At 36.7% G+C, this 25,450-nt stretch overlaps 1 protein-coding gene across 1 annotated transcript; it reads right to left on the bottom strand.

The window, feature by feature from the left end:
• Positions 1 to 1,773: 1,773 nt before the first annotated feature.
• Positions 1,774 to 25,244, bottom strand: YTHDC2 (YTH domain containing 2; the record flags this gene model as incomplete). Its single annotated transcript, XM_010018885.1, has 23 exons — positions 25,156 to 25,244; positions 22,369 to 22,565; positions 20,470 to 20,669; positions 19,710 to 19,876; positions 16,210 to 16,312; positions 14,855 to 15,011; positions 13,195 to 13,302; positions 11,910 to 12,058; positions 11,376 to 11,511; positions 10,904 to 11,030; positions 9,821 to 9,886; positions 8,698 to 8,876; positions 8,445 to 8,541; positions 8,273 to 8,360; positions 8,095 to 8,175; positions 7,093 to 7,175; positions 5,966 to 6,071; positions 5,653 to 5,772; positions 5,046 to 5,318; positions 4,426 to 4,552; positions 3,814 to 4,019; positions 3,081 to 3,276; positions 1,774 to 1,919 (listed from the first exon to the last, which is right to left on the bottom strand). Coding segments are annotated over exons 1-23 (3,201 nt in total), but the record flags the coding sequence as incomplete, so codon positions are not given.
• Positions 25,245 to 25,450: the final 206 nt, after the last annotated feature.

The following is a 25,450-nucleotide window of genomic DNA, read 5'->3' as shown; positions in this document are numbered from 1 at the left end:
AAAAAAAAATAAAAAAAAAATAAAAAAAATCTTTTAATGCTTTATGCCCTTCCTCTCGATTTGGTCTGTATCCTTGCACTCCTTGTTCATACCTGAACAGAAAGACCTCCAAGTGACAAGTTTTTATTACAGACTACTGTTCAAATGAGTTGACTTGATTTAGAAGACTATAATCTAATCTCGCGTTATCAGAAATGTTTCAATTTAAATAATCACACTTCTAAATGTCTCTAGTAGAGACAGTTTTATTATTACATCTGAAAAGTCCAAGTATTTCATAACCCATAAACTACTCTACCTCCTACCACAGTCAGAGCTTCTCAATGACCTGAAGACTTCAAAGTGGGGTTTGTCTTTTTTTTTTCTTTTTATAAAATCTGACAGTAACTTTTTTTCAGTGACTCCAACTTCAAGAGCTCCAACTTGTCATCCTTTCAGAGAAGGAAATATCGTGACTGTTCACTCAATTCCTGTTCACATTTTGGCAAATACAGCTCATGCTAAGGCTTAGTGTGTGCTGGGAGCAGTTCCATTAGGTCAAAGTGCAATACAGAGGCAGGACAGATGGCAGAAAGAGCTAAAGGGCCATTGTGCAGCCTCTATCACTTGCAGCTTATTGTCTCCTGCAGCCACTATCTTTGAATGACAGTTTCATCAGAATTTGCTAACTTATGGAAATGGACCAAACCTCTAAGCTGGAAGGTATAAAGTATTAGCTTACTGTCACAATTTAGGCAATGAATTAAACAATGAATGCTTATCACAAATACGATTAGAAACACTCTGGTCAGATCTGTCGTTATCTCAACCCTTCGTGACCCACATTGGGCACTACAAAGAACTGTCGTGGTTTAAGCCCAGCTGGTAACACAGAACCATGCAGCCACCCGCTCACTCTCTCCCTCCTTCCTCCCCCCAGTCCAGGAGGGATGGGGAGGAGAACTGGAGGAATGTAAAGGGAGGGATGGGGAGGAGAACTGGAGGAATGTAAAGCCCACGGGTTGAGATAACAGCACTCCGGTAACTAAGGTATAATACAAACCGCTACTGCTACCAATAATAATGATAAGAGGAATAACAAGGGGAGAGGACACAACCGCTCACCACCCACCGACTGATACCCAGCCCGACCCGAGCAGCGATCTGGGCCTTCCGGGTAACTCCCCCCACTTTATATACTGGGTATGACGTGCTATGGTACGGAATACCCCTTTGGCTAGTTGGGATCAGGTGTCCTGTCTCTGTTTCCTCCTGGCTTCCCCTCCTCCCTGGCAGAGCATGAGACTGAGAAAGTCCTTGGTCGGAGTAAACATTACTTAGCAACAATTAGAAACATCGGTGTTATCAGGGTTGTTCCCAGGCTGAAAGTCAAAACCACAGCACTGCACCAGCTACTAAGAGGGAGAAAAAAATGACTGCTGTAGCTGAAGCCAGGACACTTACTCAAAAAACTTTTGATGTGGATCCAACAGCAGCTGGACTAATGAGGTCTTCCTGCTTCCCAGTGTGATACAGGGGATGACTGCACCATGACGGAGAAAGATAGACTAGTCTGTGCAAAAGGGGACTGAGTTCCTGTTTGCCCATTGTATTTCTTAATGAGCTCATGAAATAAAGGTTAAGCCTCAGAGTATGTTGTTCCATAAATCTGACACCCAAACGGTCTGTGACAGGCACTCTAACAGAAAATTCTTGGTTACCTAAATATTTCAGTTGGGTTTTTTTTTGGTTTTTTTTTTTTTTTTTTAGGAAGATATGATATAAATATCTTACTAAAAGAAACAAGCATTGAAGTGATACATTACTTACTTCAGGGTCCAGTCTGAAGTGCAGCCATTCATCTAGTTTCAGTAGTGCCAAATTAGCAGTTGTTTTGTCCTCTACTTCACTATCACTGTTATCATTAGATAACCCATCCCCTGAATAAAGTATAAAAGGTTCATTAACATTTCTGTATTATCTCCAACTACATACAAAAACCTGAACACTACTGTATTATCAGCAATAAACCCATTTTCCTTCTAAATTTTATTTAAAAATGTAAATATATGTAAAGCCACTTTTTATTTTCTGCAAATACACCCCAGCGAAGTCTTTGCTTCAGATAGATAGCAGATTTGAGCCCTGCTGAGGGCCCTGCTACCTAAGCACCTGTATTGATATGATCTAACCACTCATGTAACTTCATCAGTATCAACAAGCCATTATCAAACTTCTGCCTGAAGCTGTTTACAAAACCATACATTATGCTTTATTTCCTAGAAAAACAGCAGATTTAAAGACCCATTAAGAAAATATAAATTACATAAACATATGGCTTATTACTAGGATTGTAATTTTTTTAATGTGTACTTCAATCAATATAAACACTATTTTAAGGGTAACAGTTTAAGAGCAAGACAGGAAAGCTTCAAAAATAACTTGGACTCTTACTTTGATTCAAATTACTATTTCTAGACAACTGCAGCAGCATGGATTGTTTTTGCTTCTATTCCTACAGCACTCTATTTAAATTTAAACAAAGGCAGTTTCTATATATTCCCTATTATTTCTAGTTAATAATATAGCTAGTTGTCATTAAAAATTACCATTAGAAAATTATCTTTAAAATGCATGTTTCTGCTTGAAGCAATATGACTATTTAGCATATTGATAGTTTACACATTATTATTCAGTTTGAAGAATCTGGTCCAAAGTATCAAATAAACTAGTCTGTAGAAAAACCCATACATACCACACTTTCCAGCATTAGTTTTGTCATTAAACATTTTGTTTCCATTTTTTATTCCACTACAAACTGTACTGTAATTTCAGAAACTCCAGAGCTGTGTAAGTGTAATTTACGGATATGAACCTATGAGGATTCACAAAACTAAGACATCTATCACAGAACTTATAAACTATTCTTGCACAGCTACAGGAACTATAGCTCTGTCATTTTAAGAATTTGCAAGAATATTTAAGAATTTAAGAATATAAGAGTTTAAGAATATGTATTAAATATTCTTGAAAAATAAGCCTTCCATATCACATGGTAGTATATACCAAATGAAACACTTCAAATCCAAACTCCACTATACCTTGAAAAGACGAAGGTTCCTGCAAAGCATTACTTGGCAATCTAGCTGGTCCACAGAAGAGTAACACAGTGACAGGTGTTACAACAGAACAGCATCTGATATTTGCTATCCTATGAGCTCTCGTCATTTCATCAAATATAAGCCAGTCTGTAGGGAGTGCCTGAATGGCTGCAGCTTGCCCATTTGCAGGGGGAATCTGTGCAAGAGCAAATAAGACTACATTACTGTACCATCTGTTTGCAATTAAAATAAATATTTAACATATTTCATATTTTATACATGTAGAAATACATATTTATATGCACATAATCTTATACAGATAAAAAAAGGTGAGAGAGAATTCAACCAGACTCACAAATTACTCTTCTTCATTGAAATAAAACATTTTGCGTTAAAAAAGGATCTAAAATAAATCTGTTTCAGAGGAGAACTTATTCCGGCTACTATGAGCAGCGACTGCTTACATCTTTGAAAGTTTCGCAATTATTTTTTTTTATTTTACTATCGTCTCATTCCATCTAGAGCAACAAAATACATTTTGATGAAATACTGGAAAAATAAACCAACTCCAATTCTTTATTTTATCAACTGCCAGGAAAAACATTTCTTAAAAATGTAGTGTTTAATGCACATGCTGCTTTTAAAGTACTGACAACTATGAAGAGGCATTTCTAAAACGTTCAGTAGTGTACAGTACTCTTTTTTGTGAACTACAAATTCAAACTGATTTTACCTTTTTATACTGAGGTTGACTAAGAACAGATGTAGGATGAAATCGCACTTTCTTCTCCTTTGGTCCAGTCAAAATCAGGCTTTCTCTGTCTACATGAACTAGATTGGGATACATCCCAGCCACTAAGGCAGCTTTAACTACAGCCCAATTTTCAGAGTTAGTATTAACATCTCTGATATCAGCTCCTCCCCTGGCTCTAACAAAACCTGAAGAAAGAAGAGAACACAAATTTGTTTGCTTGTATTTAAGATCTTTCTTTTTTGCTTCTCAAAAGAAATTTGAAGTGAAGAAAACTAAACCAAAACAAAAAACCCTACAAATTTGTTGACTTTACAGCACCAAGAAGAAATCATTATACTGAAATGCTTTGTGGTAAGGGGTTTTATACTAACATAAAATACAACCACTTTTTACAACACAAAGACATTTCCTATGGAAATAACATATTAGAATGTAAAAATCCAAGGAAACATATCTCACAATGAAAGCCAGTGGCATGTGGAACAATCAGAGCACTTCCAATTAGATCAGCTGTTCCCCAGCCACACCTCCTCACTCTAGCATCTGCACTGTGCCCAGCATTAATATGTAATTTTTTTCAACCCCATTTACCTGAGGCTCTAAGCTGGCCAAGCAACTGGGTTCTCATTCCTACAATGATTTCCATCGTGGCTTGAGACAAGAAGTTCTTTTCACAGAAGGCTCTCTCCCAGCCATCACTGCGCGCCTTCTGCCATGCCTGTAAAGAATATTTTACATTTGCCTATTAATTTAATCAGCTAAAAAAAAAGGCACGTCAGAAAAAGAAGAAATTTACATCAATAAAATGAAGACAAAACTAATCAGAAAGAAAGAAAGTTTATCAAACCAGATTTTTTTTTTCTGGTTCAGTACTATGTTCTCTTTACCCATTCCTCAAATTAACATAACGATCATTACATTAAAGATAATTATTTTAAGTTATCAGTCATTGTAGCAGGATATAAAGCAGTAACTTGTTGCAACATTTAGAATTTAACCAGGTTTGGAAATACAAACAAAAAATCTGATAAAAAGTGTTCCCTCACTAATTTATGAGTCCAATACACAGGAAAGCCACTAGGCAAAAATAAAGTTTCTTCTCTATACACTTAATAATAATCAATCATTCTACATGCAACTTCACTGGTACATCATTTACATTGATATGTGATCTACTGTGATTAGTACTCTTTTTGAAGATGAAATAATACCTGAAAAGCCCTGAGAAGCGCCATATGGTCACTAAACGTTCCTGCAGTAAAACGTTTTCTACACAGCATGGCTGCACGCTTTTGAGAAGCCAGTGCGGGTAGGACAAAAGGGTCTCGATATGCAAGAGTGCAAGCAATAGTAAGAATAGGATCCAGGCACTTCAAAATAACAGCACATAACACCATTTTACCAAGGTGTGGCTCTACTGGTAATTCAGTGAGATGATAGCCAAGTTCAGTGAGATCTTCCCAAGGGTCCATGGCATCTATTGTCTGTGTAATTAAAAAAAAAAAAAAAAAAGGGGGCGGGGGAGAGGGGAGAAGCGGACAAAATTTACAATAAACACAAAGTGTGTGGAAACTGGAAATTAGCTAAGAAAGTAAGTCAAACTCTTAGCAGTTTGAGGCAAGATTTTTAAGCACTCTCTTCCCTTAACAGAAAAATACATCCAAATGCGTAAAATTAAAATAGACAACACAAAGACTCAGAGCATCCTTAAGTGTTTACACAACAGTCTCAGTACAAACAAAACTCAGTAAGATATGTTGCCGCACCACAAATACAAAATCAAATACAATTCCCATCTAAAACTATTATTCTGCTGACCTTCAGTATTTGCACAGCATTTCTCACAATTAAAGCTGGTGGAGGATCAGGAGCTTTCATAAGAAAGTCAACAATTGGACAATTAATTGGAGCCAGAAGTTTTGTGTGTAAACATAGCTCCTACAAGTTAAAAAGTAAAAAAAAAAAAAAAAAAAAAAAATATTGTTAAGATTGGGAGAGAGAAAAAAAACCAAACTAAACCAAAACAAAAACCAAACACACACACACTCAAAGACAAACACTTTTTCTGAGTTAATAGTATGGTTTGATGATAATACAGTTTTTAAGTTATAATCTGTAACTGAACATGCACCTGAAGTGGCATTCTTAGAAGTTCTGGAGTCTGAAATTCCAACATACTCTGAAATCGAAGCCTGCTGAAGAGACGAAAACAGACTCCAGGCTGACAGCGCCCAGCCCTTGAAAATGAAATATAGGAAGTTGTTGAAAATCAGAAAAAAAAAAAACCCACCCAAAACCAAACCAAAACAAAAAAAAAAAACAAAACCCACCCCCCCACATCCACAAGCTTAGAATGCAAGTGTAGAAGCAGGTCTAAGAAACAGATAATTTTGTCATTAAGTCCCACATATGAGGTGAGAGTCTTGCAGTACACGGATAATTTCTGACAGTATATTGAAATATATATGTATCTCCATCATAATTTTGCCCCAATACTGAAAGATCTGGAGAAATGAAAGTAAGATCTATCTAAAAATAAAGTGACGTGGGATTTTTGTTAACCTAAAATCAATCCAAATCTCAACTGTCCTTTGCTATAAGGAATATAACTAATAAGTTTAATTTCTTCCTCTTCACATGGCTCTAACGTTGGAAGTTAAAGTAGTAAAAGGAAGAATGAAGACCAAACAACTTGTGAATGAAGGGACAGAGACAGCAAATGCTCCCATTTACGTTCAATTTCCTGCAGCTTAATGCCAATATAGCATTTGTTGGTAAGTAACCCCTCAGCCCTCATGCAGTCTTGGGAAGGAATATGATAAAAGCCTGTTAAATCATGATGTCTCTAACATAGCGATGAAGGGACATCAATTAAAGGGACATCAAATGAGGGACATCAATTAAAATAGGCAGACCTTTGCCCACAGGTAAGTTGTGAAACACCTTATTGGACACTGTGGCTGAGGGTGCTAGATGCTAGAAAGAGGAAGGAGAACAAGTTCATGAGGGAAAAACAATTTAGAGCTTATGTAAGCTTTGGGAAATCCTTGAGTGTCACTTTTCTACAGTTTGGTAAATTACTCCAAGGAAACACATACTGACCCTCACTCTTCTGCAGAAAATCAGCATCGGCCATTATCCAACACAATACTCGACTAGGTTAACATTACCCAATTTCTATTACATTGTGTATCTTATTCTTAACATACAGAATGGTGAATATTTGCAAAATAAAATTCAGTATGAAGCATTTATTACCTGCCTTTTCTCTGGATAGCACTGGCCTTTGAAATCCACACCATTTTCAGCATTGTAACACAGCTCAGTGCATCAAAAGACTTCTATAAAAGCAAAGCAAGGAACATAAAACCAAGATTGACTAGGGTACATGAAATAAATTATTTAGATCATCAACAGAAGTTCTCTAAATAAAAATAATACTAAGAACCATGAGCTTCTGGCACAAAGGTATGTTCTAAAGTACTTGGTTTCAAGTGAATTTATGCTTCCTCCGCAGTATCTTTGTGCTACGTGGTTTTCTAAATTAGAGATTTCTGGTCAATAGGCAACTGTAAGTCAACAAAAGACATGGGTTATGTTTTGTGGTATCACAAACCAAGCAAAACCACAGTATCATATTAAATAAAGTTTTCCTCTTTGTCTGACTTGAAAATTACACCCTTATTTTCCTACATTTGATGAAAAATTACAAAAAAATTTATTACCAATTAGAACTTCAGAAATCTGGTTTGAGTGTCTCCTATGAAATCTGGTTTTATTTTCTAACTCATATACAAGGTCTTAAACTGCCTCACTATGCTATCTCATTTTTCTTGAACATTTAATTAGGGAATAGGCATTTAACATATCAAAAACAATGCTTAAAAACTTAATGGATTAGATTTGGGCTAGATACAGTAAAAGGACAAAGGGAAATCCCAGTGTTGTCCAAGTCTCCGGAAGATGGTGGTCTAAACTTGTTATAACAAAAAAAAATAATGCCAGAAATACTATATTTATATATCTATATATAAAAACATATAGATATTTCAACCTGCAATAGCTTTTACAGGTTTTTAAACAGGTAGCTATTTACAGTATTGGTAATAAAACAAGTGGATGGCAAAACCTCAATGGGTTCTGTCATCTGACATGCACTACCTCTCAGCCTACTACATAGTTCCCCAAAATTTATGCATTATGTATTTTAAGATAACACTAGGAAATTGACTTCGCCAAAAAAGTTTAAGACAATCATACCTCTTTCACCTTGCCTGAGTCAATAACGAATACAACATCATTGACGGTTATGCTGGTTTCTGCAATATTAGTGGAAAGAATCTGTAATTAAAAAAAAAAAAAAAAAAGTCTATAGTAGCTGTAAAAGCGAAGACAAAATAGATCAACATAATATCTGACAAAGTCCTCAGATACTTGCTATTTTGCGGATGCCAGAAGGTGGACTTTTAAGCACCTTCTTCTGATCCAAAGTCTGCATGTTTGAATGAAGCATGAAAACTTGGTATCTAATGCAAGACAAAGAACACATTTTAAGGATTTTTACAAGAAACAGTAAAAACTCAAGACAACCATAAAACTAGAGGTTCTACCTGTGAGCATTATCAGCAAATCTCTTGTCATCAAAAAGAATACGGTCCCTCAGGCTAACTATCTCATCGTATCCAGGAAGAAATATTAAAATCGCTCCTAAAAAAGAAGTTGGTATGCAGAGTTACTATACGTCAGTACTACGCATACTAGGCACTTGGAAGGTTTTTTCTATTTGGAGTTACTGAAAAAAGAGCACAATTCATCAGAAGCTGAATCCACAGTAATTTATGGGGAGTGTGTGTATATACGTACCAGCGTCACAACTACTACAGATGTTATAAAGTAAGTGCATAATCAGGTCCAGATCCACTTTTTCATCATCAAAACTGTGATGATAAGCTTTCAGCAGTTCTCTGTCCTCTGCATTAAGGTCACTACCACTTGTTTGGACCAGGAAACTTTCATCCAGATTTCCAGATTCCACTGAAGCACTAAAATACACAAACACATAGGCCAGAGTCAAGGTTGTTTGCTTCAGGTTTGCATTCAGCCATCAACTCAAATTTAGATCAACAAGGCTACTCATCTTGAATTTTAATTTTAAAGTGTAGCAGAACAGCATCTCCACAAAACTATTACCATTCACTAACTTAAGTGTTAACTTAGCAAAGCATGCAACTTCAATTTTTAGCATTAACTTTATTATACTTCATTTGAACGCAACCATACGCAAATGTGACAGGACTGAAAGTATAAACACCATGTGTTTATGTTTTAAAGGAAAAATATTCAAAAGAAATGTATTTTCCAAAAACTTCCCTACCATAGCAGTTAAGCAGGTATTACACTAACATAAACCATAAATTACACTAAGAGGAATTATAATAATGCAGGTCTCTACACACTGTAACTACTACATCTGTAAGTTAATCGAAAAACAATTCTTGAATGGCCTAATGTACAAGCTACTCATGTAAAGTTTCTTGAATATTCTATCATGTTTCAACAATACACAACAGATTTATTTCCAGAACAAGCATCTGAATTTAAAATGATATATGATATGGAATTGGCATGTCCTCTATATATTTATTTCAGTTACGATAATCACATCCCGCCTAGATATATAACCATGAGAGGAAAATCCATATTAAGGTGATAAGTGCTAATAGTATCAAAGAAATTCTACACCACTAGAACTATATTTATCCAAGGAGTTGTGCAAACATAATCACTATGATACTGAATACAAACAAACTTTTTCTTAAATAACTATGTTTTCAAAATATTCCTATTCTCAAACAGATCTTGCTATTTAGGCCAGATTTTAAAGCATAAAAAGGTAAAATATGTTCTGACTCAAAGAAAATAAAACCTAACTTAAGATGACTAAACTGGTATTTTTAGCTGCTTCTGCAAACTATTTATAGCTTACCTGTAGGACTCTAAAAGGTCAACCACCTCTGTCTGCCCAAATCGTTTAGCCCAGTCCAAAGCCATCCTGAAAAGAGTTGTGTAAAAATCTGTATTAATTTCTCACTTCAAAATAAAAATCTGCTTTAATTTCTCACTTCAAAAGATGCATGAGAATAGCACATTACATCAGGAGACAACTGATTCTGCACTTTCCTATCAGTTTCCACATTACTGTTTAATCAGTGTTGTTACTGCTGGATCTGCAACTTCCCACTTTCAAGTGCATAAACAGCTGTAATAGTAGCAGGATTTTAGGTAACCAAAAAAAAGAAAAGAATCCCGGTTTTATACAGAAGTACCCCCAAAGATGCAGAAAGAAGTGAGGAGGAAGAATGTGCCATTCCTTCAAAAAACATACACCAATGCGCCAGGATGAGCCATGCCTTTTTGCAGTACCCTTTAAATCAACCTGAGAAGTCAGATTAGGCTTTTTGGTGGCTTAGAGTCATCCTCCTCACAATGCAGTTCATTCTGTTTTCCTTTTAAACTACATTCTTCAGCAAATTTTTCAAATATACTTCTGGAATCCTAATTCTTATCTTTCCATATTACAATTATTTAGTATAGTTCCCTGTTTATATGAAGACATAATAATCTGAATTTTTACAAATTCACAAATATTTTTTACATGACACAACGTATTTACAGATATAACATAGCAAAGATCTTTGCACATGTAATACCATATTTTTAAATCCAATATGGGTTACTCCCTTAAAATAAAATTGCCAAACATTTTGGATCTAATTTAATCAATACTGTATTTAATCAATACAGTGAGAAAAATTCCAATTTTTCTTCTAACCAGTGCCTCAAATCAGACTCACTGAAAGCAAGAGAGTATATCCCATTTTGAGACTGTTTAGCATTTACAGAAAACAACGTGATAAAGAGAAGTTAGAAATTGTTTAAGACTGTCAAAACGTATTAGTGCTTACAAAAGTCAGATAAATTAGAAATTTAGATTAGATGTTATAGAAAGTTGTTTCTCCTTTGTATCTTGACAAATAAATCTATCTTTCAGTTTATCTGTTTGTTTTACCAGCCATTGGATGATTTGCAGTGGATACTTGCTCCCATACTTATTAGTTGTTCTACTTGACTCAGAAAGCCTCTGCCTGAGGCAATCATTAGTGCGGTTGCGCTGGTTTCACTGTGCCTATAATCAACTGAGAAGTACAACAAACATCAGCAAACCTAATACAAACATTTATTTTTAAAGCTAAAGGTAGTATAAAAATGACTTTCAAAATCCACCCCAAAGAAAATGTTCCTCATTTTATCCCACCAGTCAGTTCACGTGAATTTAACACTATTTTAGAAACATGTCAATACTGCAAAACAACAAGTATCTACAAACCTCGTTAATGTTGCTAATCCTATTCATTTTTTTCAATACACATCAGAATTCAAAGATAACAATATTTGAAATTGGAAACAGAGTAGTCACAGAAATACAAGCCATTTTGTGGGGTTTTGTTTTGTTTTTTAACGCAGTAAGGTGAAAAACTTACCACTGATATTTTCAGTTAAAATGAGGTGGAACACCTGAGCAAAGGAATCAACATCTTTATTCAACCAGATATCAGAAAGACATGAGTCCATTTCTTTTATTAGCCATGGTTCAAGGCAATTCACATCTTTTTCAGTCTGAAGAAAAAAAACTACATTGAAAGATGAATCCCTTCCAAGAGTGGTCTTTATCCTCACATATTAGGCACAAAGAATTTGAAGTGAGTTTTCAAAGTAACAACCAGAAATACAGCACTGAATATCAATGACAGCATTTATTGTATCATATGCAAGTACTATAAACAATGGCAGTCTAGCCATTTGATCTGAACAAAAGCTATGTGCAACCATCATAACTTTAAAGCACACTTTAGCTAGGACCATTCATGCTACTTAAGAAAAAAAAAAGTTTTAAAATACGTTAATATCCTTCTAGACACACTAAAGAAATAACATTTTTAGAAAACAGTTTTTATATGGGTAGTAATAATACAATGCAGATTTAAATATCTCTTCCAACAAAAGGAAAAACTTACCAGTTGATTAAATACTGTGTCACCACCATCATCCAACAGATTATACTCCTCAGTTGGACTTGGGATAGATCTTTGTCTTTGAGATTCCAGTTTGCTATTATTTTCGTGAGCAGAACACCACTCAGTAAGACTGCTTTGCTGTTTCTCCTCTAGAACACATAAAGTTTTGGTGGGTTTTTTTAAAAAAAAAAAAAAAAAGTTTTAGTCATTTTTATTATCCGTTGTTTTCAGTTACAAGAAACACATCAAGTCACAAAGTTAACCTATTCAATCTCCTTTTATTTAATCTAGAATTCTGTTATTAGTCCAATGTAAATTCCATGATTAATGGCACCTAAGTGCACCATTGCAAACGTCTCCTATATGAACAGGGCAAAAAGTACTATTTGTGTGCTTAACCCTTAAGTCCCCAGTATTCCAATTTAGTGCATTCAAATAAGCTTCCTAAGTAAGTATCTTCTATGCCATTCTCAGTACAGATCTTTCTCCAGAAGTAAAATACCAAAGAGAAGTGACATAGCTCCTGCATGAAACAACTGATTTCTGTGTACAAGTAGAAGAAACAGTAGAAGACACCAGTGTGCCTTAACTGAATTTTTCTATACACAGTTATCAGAGTTGAGCACCACGATAAACACACAGTTAGAACTATAAGGTATATACAGTTACAACTATAAGGTATAGAACTATAAGGTATATATAACATATATAACTATAAGGTATATTATTTGAGACACTTATCAGGAAAGTGCCTCAAATAATATATATATTTAACCAACTGAAAATCAATCATGTTAAATTCAAGTGTGTTAATGCTTTTGGGGATACATATTGAATACATCCATATCTCAAGAATGCAGTGAAAATGTTCCTCATGAGAGCCACATCTGCGCAAGACATACAAAATCATGCCCTCTTTAATGGCTGCACTCCAATTTTCACCCAGAAGTCAGCACATAATATCTTCTGCTTCTACAGTTTTCATCTGGGCAAAGTCCCCAGTTATATGCAATTCAACTCCTTGCTAATGAGAAAAAACATAACATTTATCAACTGAAAGCAAACAGAATGTAACCACTGAAAGAGAGTGAAAAATTTTCTTTTTTAAGTTACGTAATCTACTTCAACAATGTAGACACTGAGAACTTAAAGATACTTGCTATCATCTAACCATGTCTCACTTAATATCTTGACCATGGAATCTTAACAGAGAATAATCCTATTTATTTGTTCAATCCGTCAGTGAGACTCACTGCCAAACCTAATAATTAAGAAGTCCACCAACCTCGCTGCTTCTCTTTTCTGTACTTTACCATCTCTTTGTTTGTATACCCAGTGCTTCGTAAAATGTCCTCCAAAAACATCTCTTTAACTTCAAAAGGTCTTCCTTGTACTGAAAGTATAAATAATTCATCCAGTATTAATAAATGTCTTGTAAGAGTATCTTCACTTGATTTTATTTTCTTAAAATTCTGGGCCACAAAACAAAACAACATTTTAAAAGAGAAACACCAGCTGGGTACATTGTTTATCACTGACCTCTTCAATTCTATAAAGCATTACAGCAAGAAATGCTTGTAAGATTGACAGTTACTAATAGACATTTTATCAAAATGAGAAAAAGAAAATAACCATTTTTGTTTAGGGTTACAAAAAGGATTTCACTGTGTAAAACTGCCACCTGCATTACAAAATGTATCAGTAATTAATATAGCTCTAATGTAAGATCCCACAGGCAGACTGGCACCTTTGTATTAAACTATTTCATGAGGAGTATATGAGGAGATGAGACTTCTCTCAGTTTCCTCAATCATCTCAGCCAAAATTGCTGTTCTTGACTAAATAATTCCTGATGAATGAGACATTCCAGTGGTATTTATCTTTAATAATTCACCCTGATTTCTTTTGCAATATCACTTTTTTCTAGGCTTATTTATAGACATTAAAGGATTCTTTTTCACAGGAAGAATTAAAATCTCTAGATTCTGATTTGTTGTCCATTAGCAAACATTTGCCATAGCTGAGTTTAAACCACCCAGAACTTTTTTCTTTTTCAGAAAGAACAAGCTACAATTTACATACTTTTGGGAGCTGTCAGAGAGGAAGTCTTCTAACACTGATCACAAACTCTGAGTACCACAAGAAACCACAACTATAAAATGTTGGTTTCTGTGGTCAGGATTTTGTCAGCTATGTTGTTGAAGGAGGACCAAATATTTTTCATTACATTAACAAAGTATCTAAACCCTCTTCTACTTCTTAATTCTCAAAATTGGAAAGGCAGAAGTATCTTTTCAGCTGTGATCAGCCTGTGAAGACTAGTACGTGATAACAATATAACCACTCAGGTAAACTGAAGAGATTGTCATGAGCATTTCCTGAATAAACATATGAACAAATGAACAGGAAGCTACGAAAACAGTAAACTGGAAAGCCGCACAACAATTATAACTGAGATTTCCCGTTTCCAAAGAAAAATTTGGAAAACACTGAAATCGTGTAATTTCCAGATTCTTGCCTCCAACAGTCTACAAGCCTTATTATACTAGGCAGAAATTTGGAACTGGGAACTAGAAATAAACACTTTAATCTGAAAAAAAACCATCAGACTTTTTTTTCAGGAACATTCACTAAAATAAACATATCGTTTGTAGAGAAAATTCTAAAGAAAGTGATCCTACCAATGTCCTGAGACTGATGAACTTCTTAAAAAAGGCTGACGTGCAAACAGCCTACTTGACTGTTTTGAAAAGAAAGTATTTCTCTTAAAACTTTCTCTTCAAAACAGTTAATACTTTGACATCACTGTTGGAAAAGAAGAGGACTGCAAGGTGCCAGAGGAGGTCAACCACGCAGAAAATTTGTAAGCCAGGAGGGTGAAGATGAGGGGGAAAAAAAAAAACCAACCCAGATACTCAGATTTAAGAGTGTACAAGAATACTTACTGTGTATTACTGGACAACTTCCGAAATACCTAATAAAGAGATTTGCATCTAAAGCAGCACTAGAAATAATTAGTTTTAAATTAGTATGCTTTTGCAACACATCTCTCAGTTTTATTAACAAGAAGTCGCTGAACCTATCCCTCTCATGTACTTCGTCCTATAACAAAAGGGGAAAATAAAACAGAAAACGAAAAACAAACAGGAGATAAACATCACAGATCCAAAATAATAACTTCTTACAAATATACTTTTTTAAAAAACTAAAATACGTAATTTTCCAGTACATTACAGATGCATCAAAATGTGTAAGTCTAGTTTAAGTAAGAATTCTTTAAAAAACTATCCAGAAGTAAAAAAGTATTTCAAGAGGTTTTATAAAGACACCAGAGCAGACTGCACTGGTAAAGCACAAGTCACACATAACTTGATTTCAGAGGTTGAAGTGAATTTCTGAAACTTTTCTAATTCTTATATTTTAATCTCATTTTCAAGATAATGACTTATCTTGAAAATCCTGCACATCTTATTTTAATAAATTCTCACTTCATAATTGATAAACAGTTAAAGAAATGTATGATACCACATAATCAGAAAAAAGTTAAATTGCTTTAATCCATTAAGTCATGCACAAAGCTTATCATCAATTAAGGCACATGCCTCATTAATCATCTTTGCTGTTGTGTTCTTTTGGTTTATATCATGAATTTACAAGGCAGGGACACTAGCACAACATTTTAGGCTTTAGCCAATAATGTATAAATCATTCTCATGCTTTTTTCCATTTAGTTTAACAGACAAGCACCTAAAATTATGAATTTTTCTGTCTTCAGCAGGGAAGAACTTGTGGTAAACATTCTGGTTCCACTGACTTATGAAACCCCACAATAGAAATATTTGCATAACCATAAGTAAATACAGTTAAATAATTTGCTCAAAATTAGATAACTCATTATCTTTAAAACATTTGGGCAAACAGACTGCCAACCTGATATTGCCAAAACAAGTACACAATACACGAAATTCTGACACACATTAAACTGTATCAGCCTCTGTAGGGCTTTTCTGCTTTCTGACAGAGGCAGTTCAGAAAAAACTTAAAGAGCTCTGTCCTCCAAAACTGCATCATGATTCCAAAATTAATTACTGGCATGGACTTAAAATCATCCCCCCCCCCCCCCCCAAATTTAAAAAATCAAAAATGTATGTCAGTAAGGCTCCAATGTTAATTCAGATTCTAACCAAACAAAACCACCTTATATGCTCAGCAAATTAATAAAGAAAACTAAGGTCTCACTTTCCAATTAACAAGTAACACATACTGCAAGAGCTCACATGAAATACAACAGGATTCTTACCACGATAACATGCGTCACAGTTGATAAAGTGCTGTCTCCTGCCATCAGTGTGCGAAGTAGTATGCCATTAGTGCAAAATGTTAACAGTGTCTTTGGAGAAACCCTATTGAACAGTTCATAAAGACTCTTCAGTTTCCTGCACCATTTAAATGTGGCTAGCTTTCCACCACTTACTGAAAATTAAAGGATTTAATAGCTGCTCACCAGAAGTAGAATTAGAGTTCTCTCACCAAAAAATTCATGCATACTATTTGTTTTTAAACTATGCCTATTTCCAGAGAGTTCCTAAGGAACCTTGATGCTTATGCTCCAAAACTTCGGATTTACTAACAAAGTGAGATTCAAACTTATAGAAATAAATAAGCAAGTGAAACAGAACCTTGAGAACCTCTCCACATTGTTTAATTTACTGGAAAATTCAGTATGGACTGCATTGGACAAACAAATTCCAATTCTTCAGCATATGCTTGCATACAGTCTTTTGTATTTGCCTCTGTGTGGTGGGTTGACCCTGGCTGCACACCAGGAGCCCACCAAAACTGCTCTATCACTCCGCCTCCTAAACTAGACAGAGGAGAGAAAATACAAGAAATGCTTGTGGGTCAAGATAAGAACAGGGAGAGATTGTTCATCAATTACTGGGCTTAACTTTACTCCCAGATTCCCTACCTCCTCCCCTACAGTGACACAGGAGGAAAGGGCTTGCAGTCAGTTCATCACACACTGTCTTTGCTACTTGCTCCTCCTCAGGGGGAGGACTGTCCTGGATTCCAGCTGTGATAATTATTTTTCTTCCTAGTAGCTGGTGCAGTGCTGTGTTTTGGCTTCAGTCTGAGAACAATGCTGATAACACACTGATGTTTCAGTTGTTGCTCAGTAGCACCTACCCCAATCAAGGACTTTTCTGTCTCTCTTGCTCTGCCAGTGAGGAGGGGCATGGGAAGCCAGGAGGAAGTAGAGACAGGACACCTGGCCTGACCCAAACTAGCCAAAGGGGTATTCCATACAGCAGCACGTCATGCCCAGTATATAAACTGGGGAGTTACCTGGAAGGGACTTGATCACTGCTTGGGTCGGGCTGGGTATCAGTCAGTGGGTGCTGAGCAATTGTATTGTGCATCACTTGGTTTTTGTGAATTTTATTCTTAGTCTCTTTTTTGTTCCCTATTATTATTGTTGTTATTATTAATAATTACTTCAATTAGTAAACAGTTCTTATCTCAACCCTTAGGTTTTGCCTTCTCCTGATTCTTCTCCCCATCCCACCTGGGGTGGGATCGGTGGACTAAGTGACTGCTTGGTATTTAGTTGCAACCTGGGATTAAACCACAACAACTCCTCACACTCTTCCCCTGCTCCAGCATGGGGTCCCTCCCACTTGAGGCAGTCCTCTATGAACTTCTCCAACGTGAGTCACTCCACGGTGCTGCAGTTCTTCTGGAATTGCTCCAACATGGATCCCTGCGGGATCACAAGTCCTGCAGCAAGGGTCTCTGACACGGGCTCCTGTTTCCATGGTGCCACAGGTCCTATCAGGACCCTGCACCAGCACAGGCTTCCCATGGGATAAAAGCCTCCTTCAGGCATCCCCCTGCTCTAGTGTGGGGTCCTCCATGGGCTGAAGTGGAATCTACTCCACCATGGACCTCCCTGTGCAGCAGGGGCACAACCTACCTCACAATGGGCTGCACCATGGGCTGCAGGGGAACCTCTGCTCTGGTGCCTGGAGCACCTCCTCCCCTCCTCCTGCACTGTCTGCAGGGCTGTTTCTGCCATGTATTCTCACTTCTCTCCAGCTGCAATTGCATGGTTTGGCTGGGTTTTTTCGTGGTGCGAGTTTTGTTTGGTTCCCCCCACACCCCCCTTCTCAAATACATTATCCCAGAGGTTCCACCGCTGTCACTGATGGGCTTGTCCTTGGCCAGTGATGGGTCCCCCTTGGAGCCGGCTGGCACTGGTTCTGTTGGACATGGGGGAAACTTCTAGCAGCTTCTCAGAGGTAGACACCCCGCTACCAAAACCTTGTCACGCAAACCCAATACACTGTACTTGACTGAGTCACTGTACTTGACTGAATCACAAAGAAATCAGCTGATCCTTTTCAAATGCTTTAATTTTTCAAGAACTTCAAAATCTTAAAAAGTTACTATTCTAGTACCTGTGTCAAAGTCAGCTGTGCAAGTAAAACCAGCAACTGCCACTACTTTCTCCAGCACTGCCACCTTCAGTACCAACAAGTTGCTCTGTCTTGTACTCTACAGTTCTTTCCTGGCAGACGTGAGCTCCCTAGTTATCATATGCATATTTGTTTCCAAGTTTGGAATTCATCCCTCTGTTCAAAAATCCTCCCAAATGGTAAATTCAAGGAACACATCCAAAATGGAAATGCTTTGCTTTACCCATCTCTACTCTTCTCTCTTCTTCACTAGCCCTCTAGAAATCATTGTAAAAACCTCCAGACCACATCTTTTTTGCCCAGAGCTGAAAATATTGCCATCTCTCCTTTTTGATCTTTCTCATGAGTTGAATCTGTTGATTCTTCTTAAGCAGGATTTTCTGCACTGCTTCCAGTAATTCTTTCATTTTAATTTGACCTAGACTTTGTTCTGCTTGAGGCAGCATAATTATTTGTAATATCACACATCCACCTTATGTGCAATTCATCTTTACCAGTTCTTTTAATCCCTTAATAGCATTGTAAGCTTTTGTACACATATTCAAATTCTTCTTTAACTTGGCTTTGTTGTTCAAGTGCATTAATTTTCGTTAGCTATGCAATACCTTCATACGTATAAGCAACCGCTATACCTTTTGCCATCTTCTTCTCACTCATAGGCTAACTACTGCCCATTCCTGGAAATCCCACTACCTTCACAGTTCACAGAATGTAGAAACTGCACACAACCTTCAGACTTTCACCCATTGCTGCTCTACTTCAGGAACAAATTCCTGAGGTGACTTAGAAGTCTCTACTTTTTTATCATTTCATGCTTTAAACATAAAAGCTGAAACAGAGTAAATTTAACCCAAATTGCACTAGCAAATAATGCTCAACTTCATCATACACTTCAAAACGTTGCTTTTTTCCCTTTTATGTCCTCTATGAACTTTCACTACACAGCATTTGTTACAGCATGATGGTCTTCCTATCCATCTTTAAAGCCTGCAGAACTTCTGGATCAATACATGTTAAAAGTTGGGAGAAAAAGAGAGGAAAGTGTAGACTTGATCTGAAAATAAGATACGGAATTCCACACAACACCCAAGAAGAAATCAAGAGAAAGCACTTGAAATTCGCTTATTTAAAGTGAATACTGAAAATGAACTTGCGAAATACAGGGCAGAAACTGTCCTTTTCACTCTTAAAATATTCCATGACCTGAAGTAACATACCTACCTACACGTTATGTGCTAGGCTGTATCCCAAATATAGTTGTGGTTTAAATGTATACAAGACTAAAGATACCAACACAAGATCAATTGACTTTAAGAAGTAGTACCTGCTTTCTAATCGGATCTGATAACCAATTGTCTGGCCAATCTTTTCTCTTCTTTCTGCTGCCACTCTTTCAGCCACAGCAACTGCTGCCAAACGTCTTGGCTGAGTGCAAAATATACGGCAAGGAGTTCCAGTTTTGTAACAGTCATCAAGAAGGAACTGAGGTATCTGTAAAGAAGTGGTTTAGATTTACTTTTTAGTTTGATAGTCAGCTTGTTTACCACAGTGGAACAACTGAACTGCATCTCAGTATTACACAGGTTGCAAAAGAATTCACTATAGAATTATCATTGCAAATGTACATGAAAATAAATTTCTGATTTAAAGTTTAACCTGTTGAAAAGTTACAAAAGTTGGAGCTTCCCTCTCCTGTTTCAGAAAAATCAGTTTAAAAAACAAAAAAAAAAAAAAAAAAAAAAAAGGTTTTAACACAATAATATCCTATTCTAGACATGAACAGAAGAACAGCTTTGGAAGGAAAAGGGTTACAGAAAATCATAGCTACCTTTCCTTCAATATTTTAATGAAAAACTAGTATCTATAAGAAAATTGTGCAGAACTATTTATGCTTTTAGTACACATCTGCTGGCATAGTATTTCAAAAGCAAGATAGTGAATTAGAACACAAGACTTTCAACTACATAGTAAAACAAAAGCCTTAAAATTAGCATAAGGAAATTCCATATTACAAAAATGTTACAGAATTTGCATTAGTTTTGTATACATACTATTATCTTTTTTATTTCAATAAAGAAACATACTTGAGTAGTTTTTCCTGATCCAGTCTCTCCTACAATCAAAACAACTTTATTGTCCTTTATTATTTTGACAATTTCTTCCTGTTTTTCAAAAACTGGTAGTGATTGCCTGAAGGAATCAAACTCTGATTCCCCTCTTTTCACTGGAACCTGGGGTATACCATTGTTAAGTCGTCCACTTGTCTTGTTTACTTCTCTGTTTTCTGTAAAGAGAAGTTATCAATTTACTTAGATACAAAAGGTCACTAGAACACTGCTTTCAAACAGTACATAAAAATGAATATTCCTGACTTTATATGCATCCCTACTGACGTGACAAACCCATCACACATTTAAAAGCCATATTCATAGCAATACATTCTGTTACAGTGCTTGAAAAAAAGGAGTTCAAAGGAGTTTTTACTTTCATAGATATTTTGAACAAAACCAGACTATGCCAGTGCATTGCTCAAAGTCAAAAAAGGTCATGAAGAGCAAAAAATAGAAATAGAAACTAAACCTAAGAAAAGCAACCTCGCATATTTTCCTGGACTTTGTATCAAGTTTACACATTCACACCTCCACAATGTGCCTAGAAATATTCACTGTACAGTTAAGCCCTTAAGTTATTCCAAACTGACAAGCATGTTTTCTTAGAAAAAGAAAACTTCTTTTTCATATGCCTTCTTTCACATCCTCCCTGGTCTTTTATGATCTCCTTTCAGTCAGTCTTACATAACCTAATGCTCTGGTCCATGAGATCTGTGTTAACATACAAATTGAACCACGCTGTACTTAGACCCCTGAACCCATGCAGCACACTGTCATATATTAGAAAGCAATGCTTAAGTAGCCAAAGTACCTGCATGTCTTTGTAGGAGACTATTTCAAACTCAGTACCGTAAACGCTATTCTATAATTCTTCAATAATTATTTTCCCAGAAGAATGAAGAGCTTGGTGTAAATTTAATTACACATATTTAATGGGATTAGCAGATTAATATATTAAACTATAAGCACTGTCTTTCCAAGACAGACACAGGCCAACAGATTGAAAGAGCCAAAAACCACTCTGGAGAAGAAAGATAAATTTTACAATATTCATCACCTTAGGCCTTACATTCCTAAGGAATTGCTTTTATTATAGTTTTGCTCTGTTCATTAAATAATCCTATTAAACAACTGAAACAATTGAAAAAGAAAACTAGGAAAGGAAGCACTTAAAGCATGAAATGCTGTTAGTCAGAAATATCCAGTGAAACAAGTGTTTTGCATGCACTACACCAAGCTTTGTGTACAGAAACACAACATAACTCTTACACTCATAACTGTTACAGCAATAATCTTGTTAGAAGCATTGTTTAAAAAACCCCACAATATATCAGAAGTTTGCCTTCCATTGAATTCTTTCATACTGTAGAAATCAAGAAGTCTATACAGTAGTTTTGGAGGTACCAAATCTATTTTAGAAGATGACAAAACAAAGACTAAACTTATCAAGACCATTAATTTCTCTAAGAACAGCCAGCCTTATTTTCTCGTAAGGGTTTTCTTACAGTCATGATAACACCTCTTTCTCATCTCACCTCATGGAACTTGTAGGACCTCACATTTCAGAAATGTACTTCCAAATAAATTTGCTTGGAACTGGCCTAAAGATTCAAAAGTCACTTTGCACAGGGGAGACATGGGAATGTGGATGACATGACTGCTGAAGTTCCTCATGACACCACTTTTAAAAGACCCTATATTAACAATTGAAAGTCAAGAAAATTAATGGGTCTGTTGTTAGGGAGGGTGTCAGTTGGGATGGTAGAGGCAGGAAAAAAAGGGGGTTGTTTCGTGGTTGGGTTGCGAGTTGCTGGATTTTTTTTTATGCAGTGCTGATTCACAAGTGCGTATTGGAAGACACACTGAACATACCAGATTCAACAGCACACGCATTTCCTCGCTCAGTCTTTGGCAGAAGTTCTGTTCGTTCTTTATTTGTGACAGGAAATCTCTGAATTAAATTCCGAACAGCATGTTTCGTACTGGGAGCCAAGACACAAGTCATTACCGCATATGCTAGTTCTGATCCATCCTTCTTCTTCACAGTCAGATATCTATTTGCTCCTTTTCTGGGATGGGGAAAAAGAAAATAAAATTTAGGAATAAGCAACCTATTTACATATATTTAATGATCTTTAATTGTAATTCTTAAATCCCAAGCACAAATACAGGCTGGGCACTGAACAGATTAAGAGTAACCCTGAGAAGGACTTGGAGGTGTTGATTGATGAGAAGCTCTGTATGAGCCATCTTCAGTACACACTTGCAGCCCAGAAACCAGCCGTATGCTGGGCTGCATCAAAAGGAGCATGACCTCGAGGGATGAGGTCACGGGAGGGGATTCTCCCCCTCTGCTCCATTCTCATGAGACCCCACCTGCAGTTCTGCATACAGTTCTGGGGCCTCCAACAAAAGGAGGGACATGGATCTGCTTGAGTGAGTCCAGAGGAGGCTGTGGAGACGCTGTGAAGGCTCTGCTCTGGAGACAGGCTGACAGAGCTGGGCTTGTTCAGCCTGGAGAAAAGAAGGCTCTGGAGAGACCTTACAAGAGTCTCTCAGTACCTAAAGGGGCCTACAAGAAATCTGGAGAGGCAGAACAAGGGAGAATGGCTTGAGGCTGACAGAGGGTAGATTTAGATTAGACATAAGGAAGAAATCTTTCACTATGAAGATGGTGAGACACTGACTGGCACAGGCTGTGCAAAGAAGTTGTGGATGCCCCATCCTTGGAAGTGTTCAAGGCCGGGTTCGGAGCAACCTGGTCTAGTGGAAGGTGTCCCTACCCATGGCAGAGGGGTTGGTACTAGATGATCCTTAAAGTCCCTTCCAATCCAAACCTTTCAAGATTGCTGCCAAACTATTTTCATATGTAATGTCATATGTAGAAACTTCCAAATAACGTCCTATGTAGCGTAACACACACAAAAACCCCAGAAGTATCTACAATAGCCCCCATAAAAACCACCCTCCTGTCACACAAGGTAGCTTAGCACAGACACTGCAGACTTCAGAGCACTACACCCAGCATAATCCTACGATTAGGTCTTCATAATGTAACACTGTTCTGCTACCTTTCTGTAAAGGCCTATCACTGTGTTATGTCTACCAGCAAACAGACATAATAAACAGGCAGCCTTGCCCGATATTCCAAGCCTTAATGAAATTCAGTAAATCAAATTAGACTCCCAGGGTGTTAATTATCAAAGATGTGTAAGGCAGAATTAGAGCCTAAGTACTTAACTGTAACACTGCATTTGTTCTCAGACTGAACTTGGATATTAAAATGCAAAGAACTGTTCTAAATATGTTTGAAATTGAACTATCTTGTGCCTGGGCTACAATGACATATAAACACTTTGAAAATGGCTTCTCAGGGTCACAAAAGGTCACACCAAGAAGCTGTCTCAGGGGAAGTTCAGGCTGGACATCAGGAGAAGGTTCTTCACTAAGATGGTCGTCTCTGGAACAGGCTCCCCAGGGAAGTGGTCACACCACCAAGCCTGCCAGAGTTCAAGGAGCGTAGGGATGATGATCTTAGTCATACGGTTTAGTGTCAGGTAGTCCTGCAAAGACCAGGAATTTAGACTTGATCCTTATGGGTCCCTTCCAACTTGAGACAGTCTATGTAAACAATTACAATAATACTACAGAATCTGCTACGGAACCACTCAGAGATGGCTACAAATTTCTAAAAGAATCAAGATGGATTCAAGAAGGGTTTACCTAGTACACCTATACAGCCTGTAAGCGCAGGCACTGTATAACCCAAGCATGTTCCTGCTAACCATCTGCACACATCTGACAAGTCTTTCTAACACTCCATATTTCCAAATTATGATGCAAAGATATGCAAGTTCAGCCAAATTTACTGTCTCAAGCATCTGTGGCAAAAATCAGCTATACCACTCAGACTGGAACCACACTGGAACAGCACTATACTTGAATAAGGTCTTCTGAAACCAACCTACACATTCAACATAATCAGTGCTGCATACACTTATCTGTATTTACTGAACTAGCACTTTACATTACTTTTGCAAGAATCATTAAGTATGACCAAAAATGAGGAGCAGCAAATGCTGCTACGGATTTACAAAAGTTTACACAAAGACAAGTTATAGATAACACTCCTTTAACTTTCCCTTTCCTGTTGCTTTGGCACCTGAACTCCCAAGGGAACCAAATTCTCAGCTTGCAAAGCAAGCTCATCAGGTCAATGAACATGGGTTTTATCTTCAAAAGATCACAGCAGGGTAAGAAAAAGAAATGTTATGCTTCTGTACTTCTCAACAGAAAAACTCCGTCGGACATGCTACTCCAGGTTACACTTTATCTGTCAAGGCAAAACCATTGGGCAAACAATAGTGCATGAAAACCAGAACAGATTTTGGTAAGAAGACTTTTTCATGGACCCATGAAATCCACAAAACAAGGGCAAGCTATCTCAAACCAAGCACATCACAAGTTTTTTAGCAGACATAGTAGACATAATGCAAAGCACAAAGATCCTTGGTTTTATGTCACTTTTTAAACTTTTGTCTTTAGCACTATTCACTGTAACAACACAGGATATGCCAGAAACACATATAATTTTAATGGTAGTCATACATTTGCGCCAAAAAAAAAAAAATAATAAATAAAAATCAGACTCCAACTTACCCTTTACTTTTAGATATCAGCCCAAGAGACTGACAGAGCCGGTGAACAAATGCTCTTTCAGTACTAGTGAAAGAAGAAGGAAATTCCATTTCTAGAAAGGTATCAAAAAAGCAAACGTAACTACAAAACAGGCAGTATCCTTGACATATTATCTCAATGTTATGAATTTTTAAATCTCAAAATCTATCATACTCTGCCGTGAGAAACAGGACTACTGTATCTTAAAGTTCAATTCCGACCTAAACTGTTCTACGATTCATACCTGCAAGAGAAGTATTCAGGCAGGAAAGGGCTG

Source organism: Nestor notabilis, unplaced genomic scaffold, assembly GCF_000696875.1.
Source record: "Nestor notabilis isolate BGI_N333 unplaced genomic scaffold, ASM69687v1 scaffold2837, whole genome shotgun sequence".
Lineage (NCBI taxonomy): Eukaryota > Metazoa > Chordata > Aves > Psittaciformes > Psittacidae > Nestor > Nestor notabilis.
Note: the sequence above shows the minus strand (reverse complement) of the source record. Positions and strands in the feature narration are given on the sequence as shown.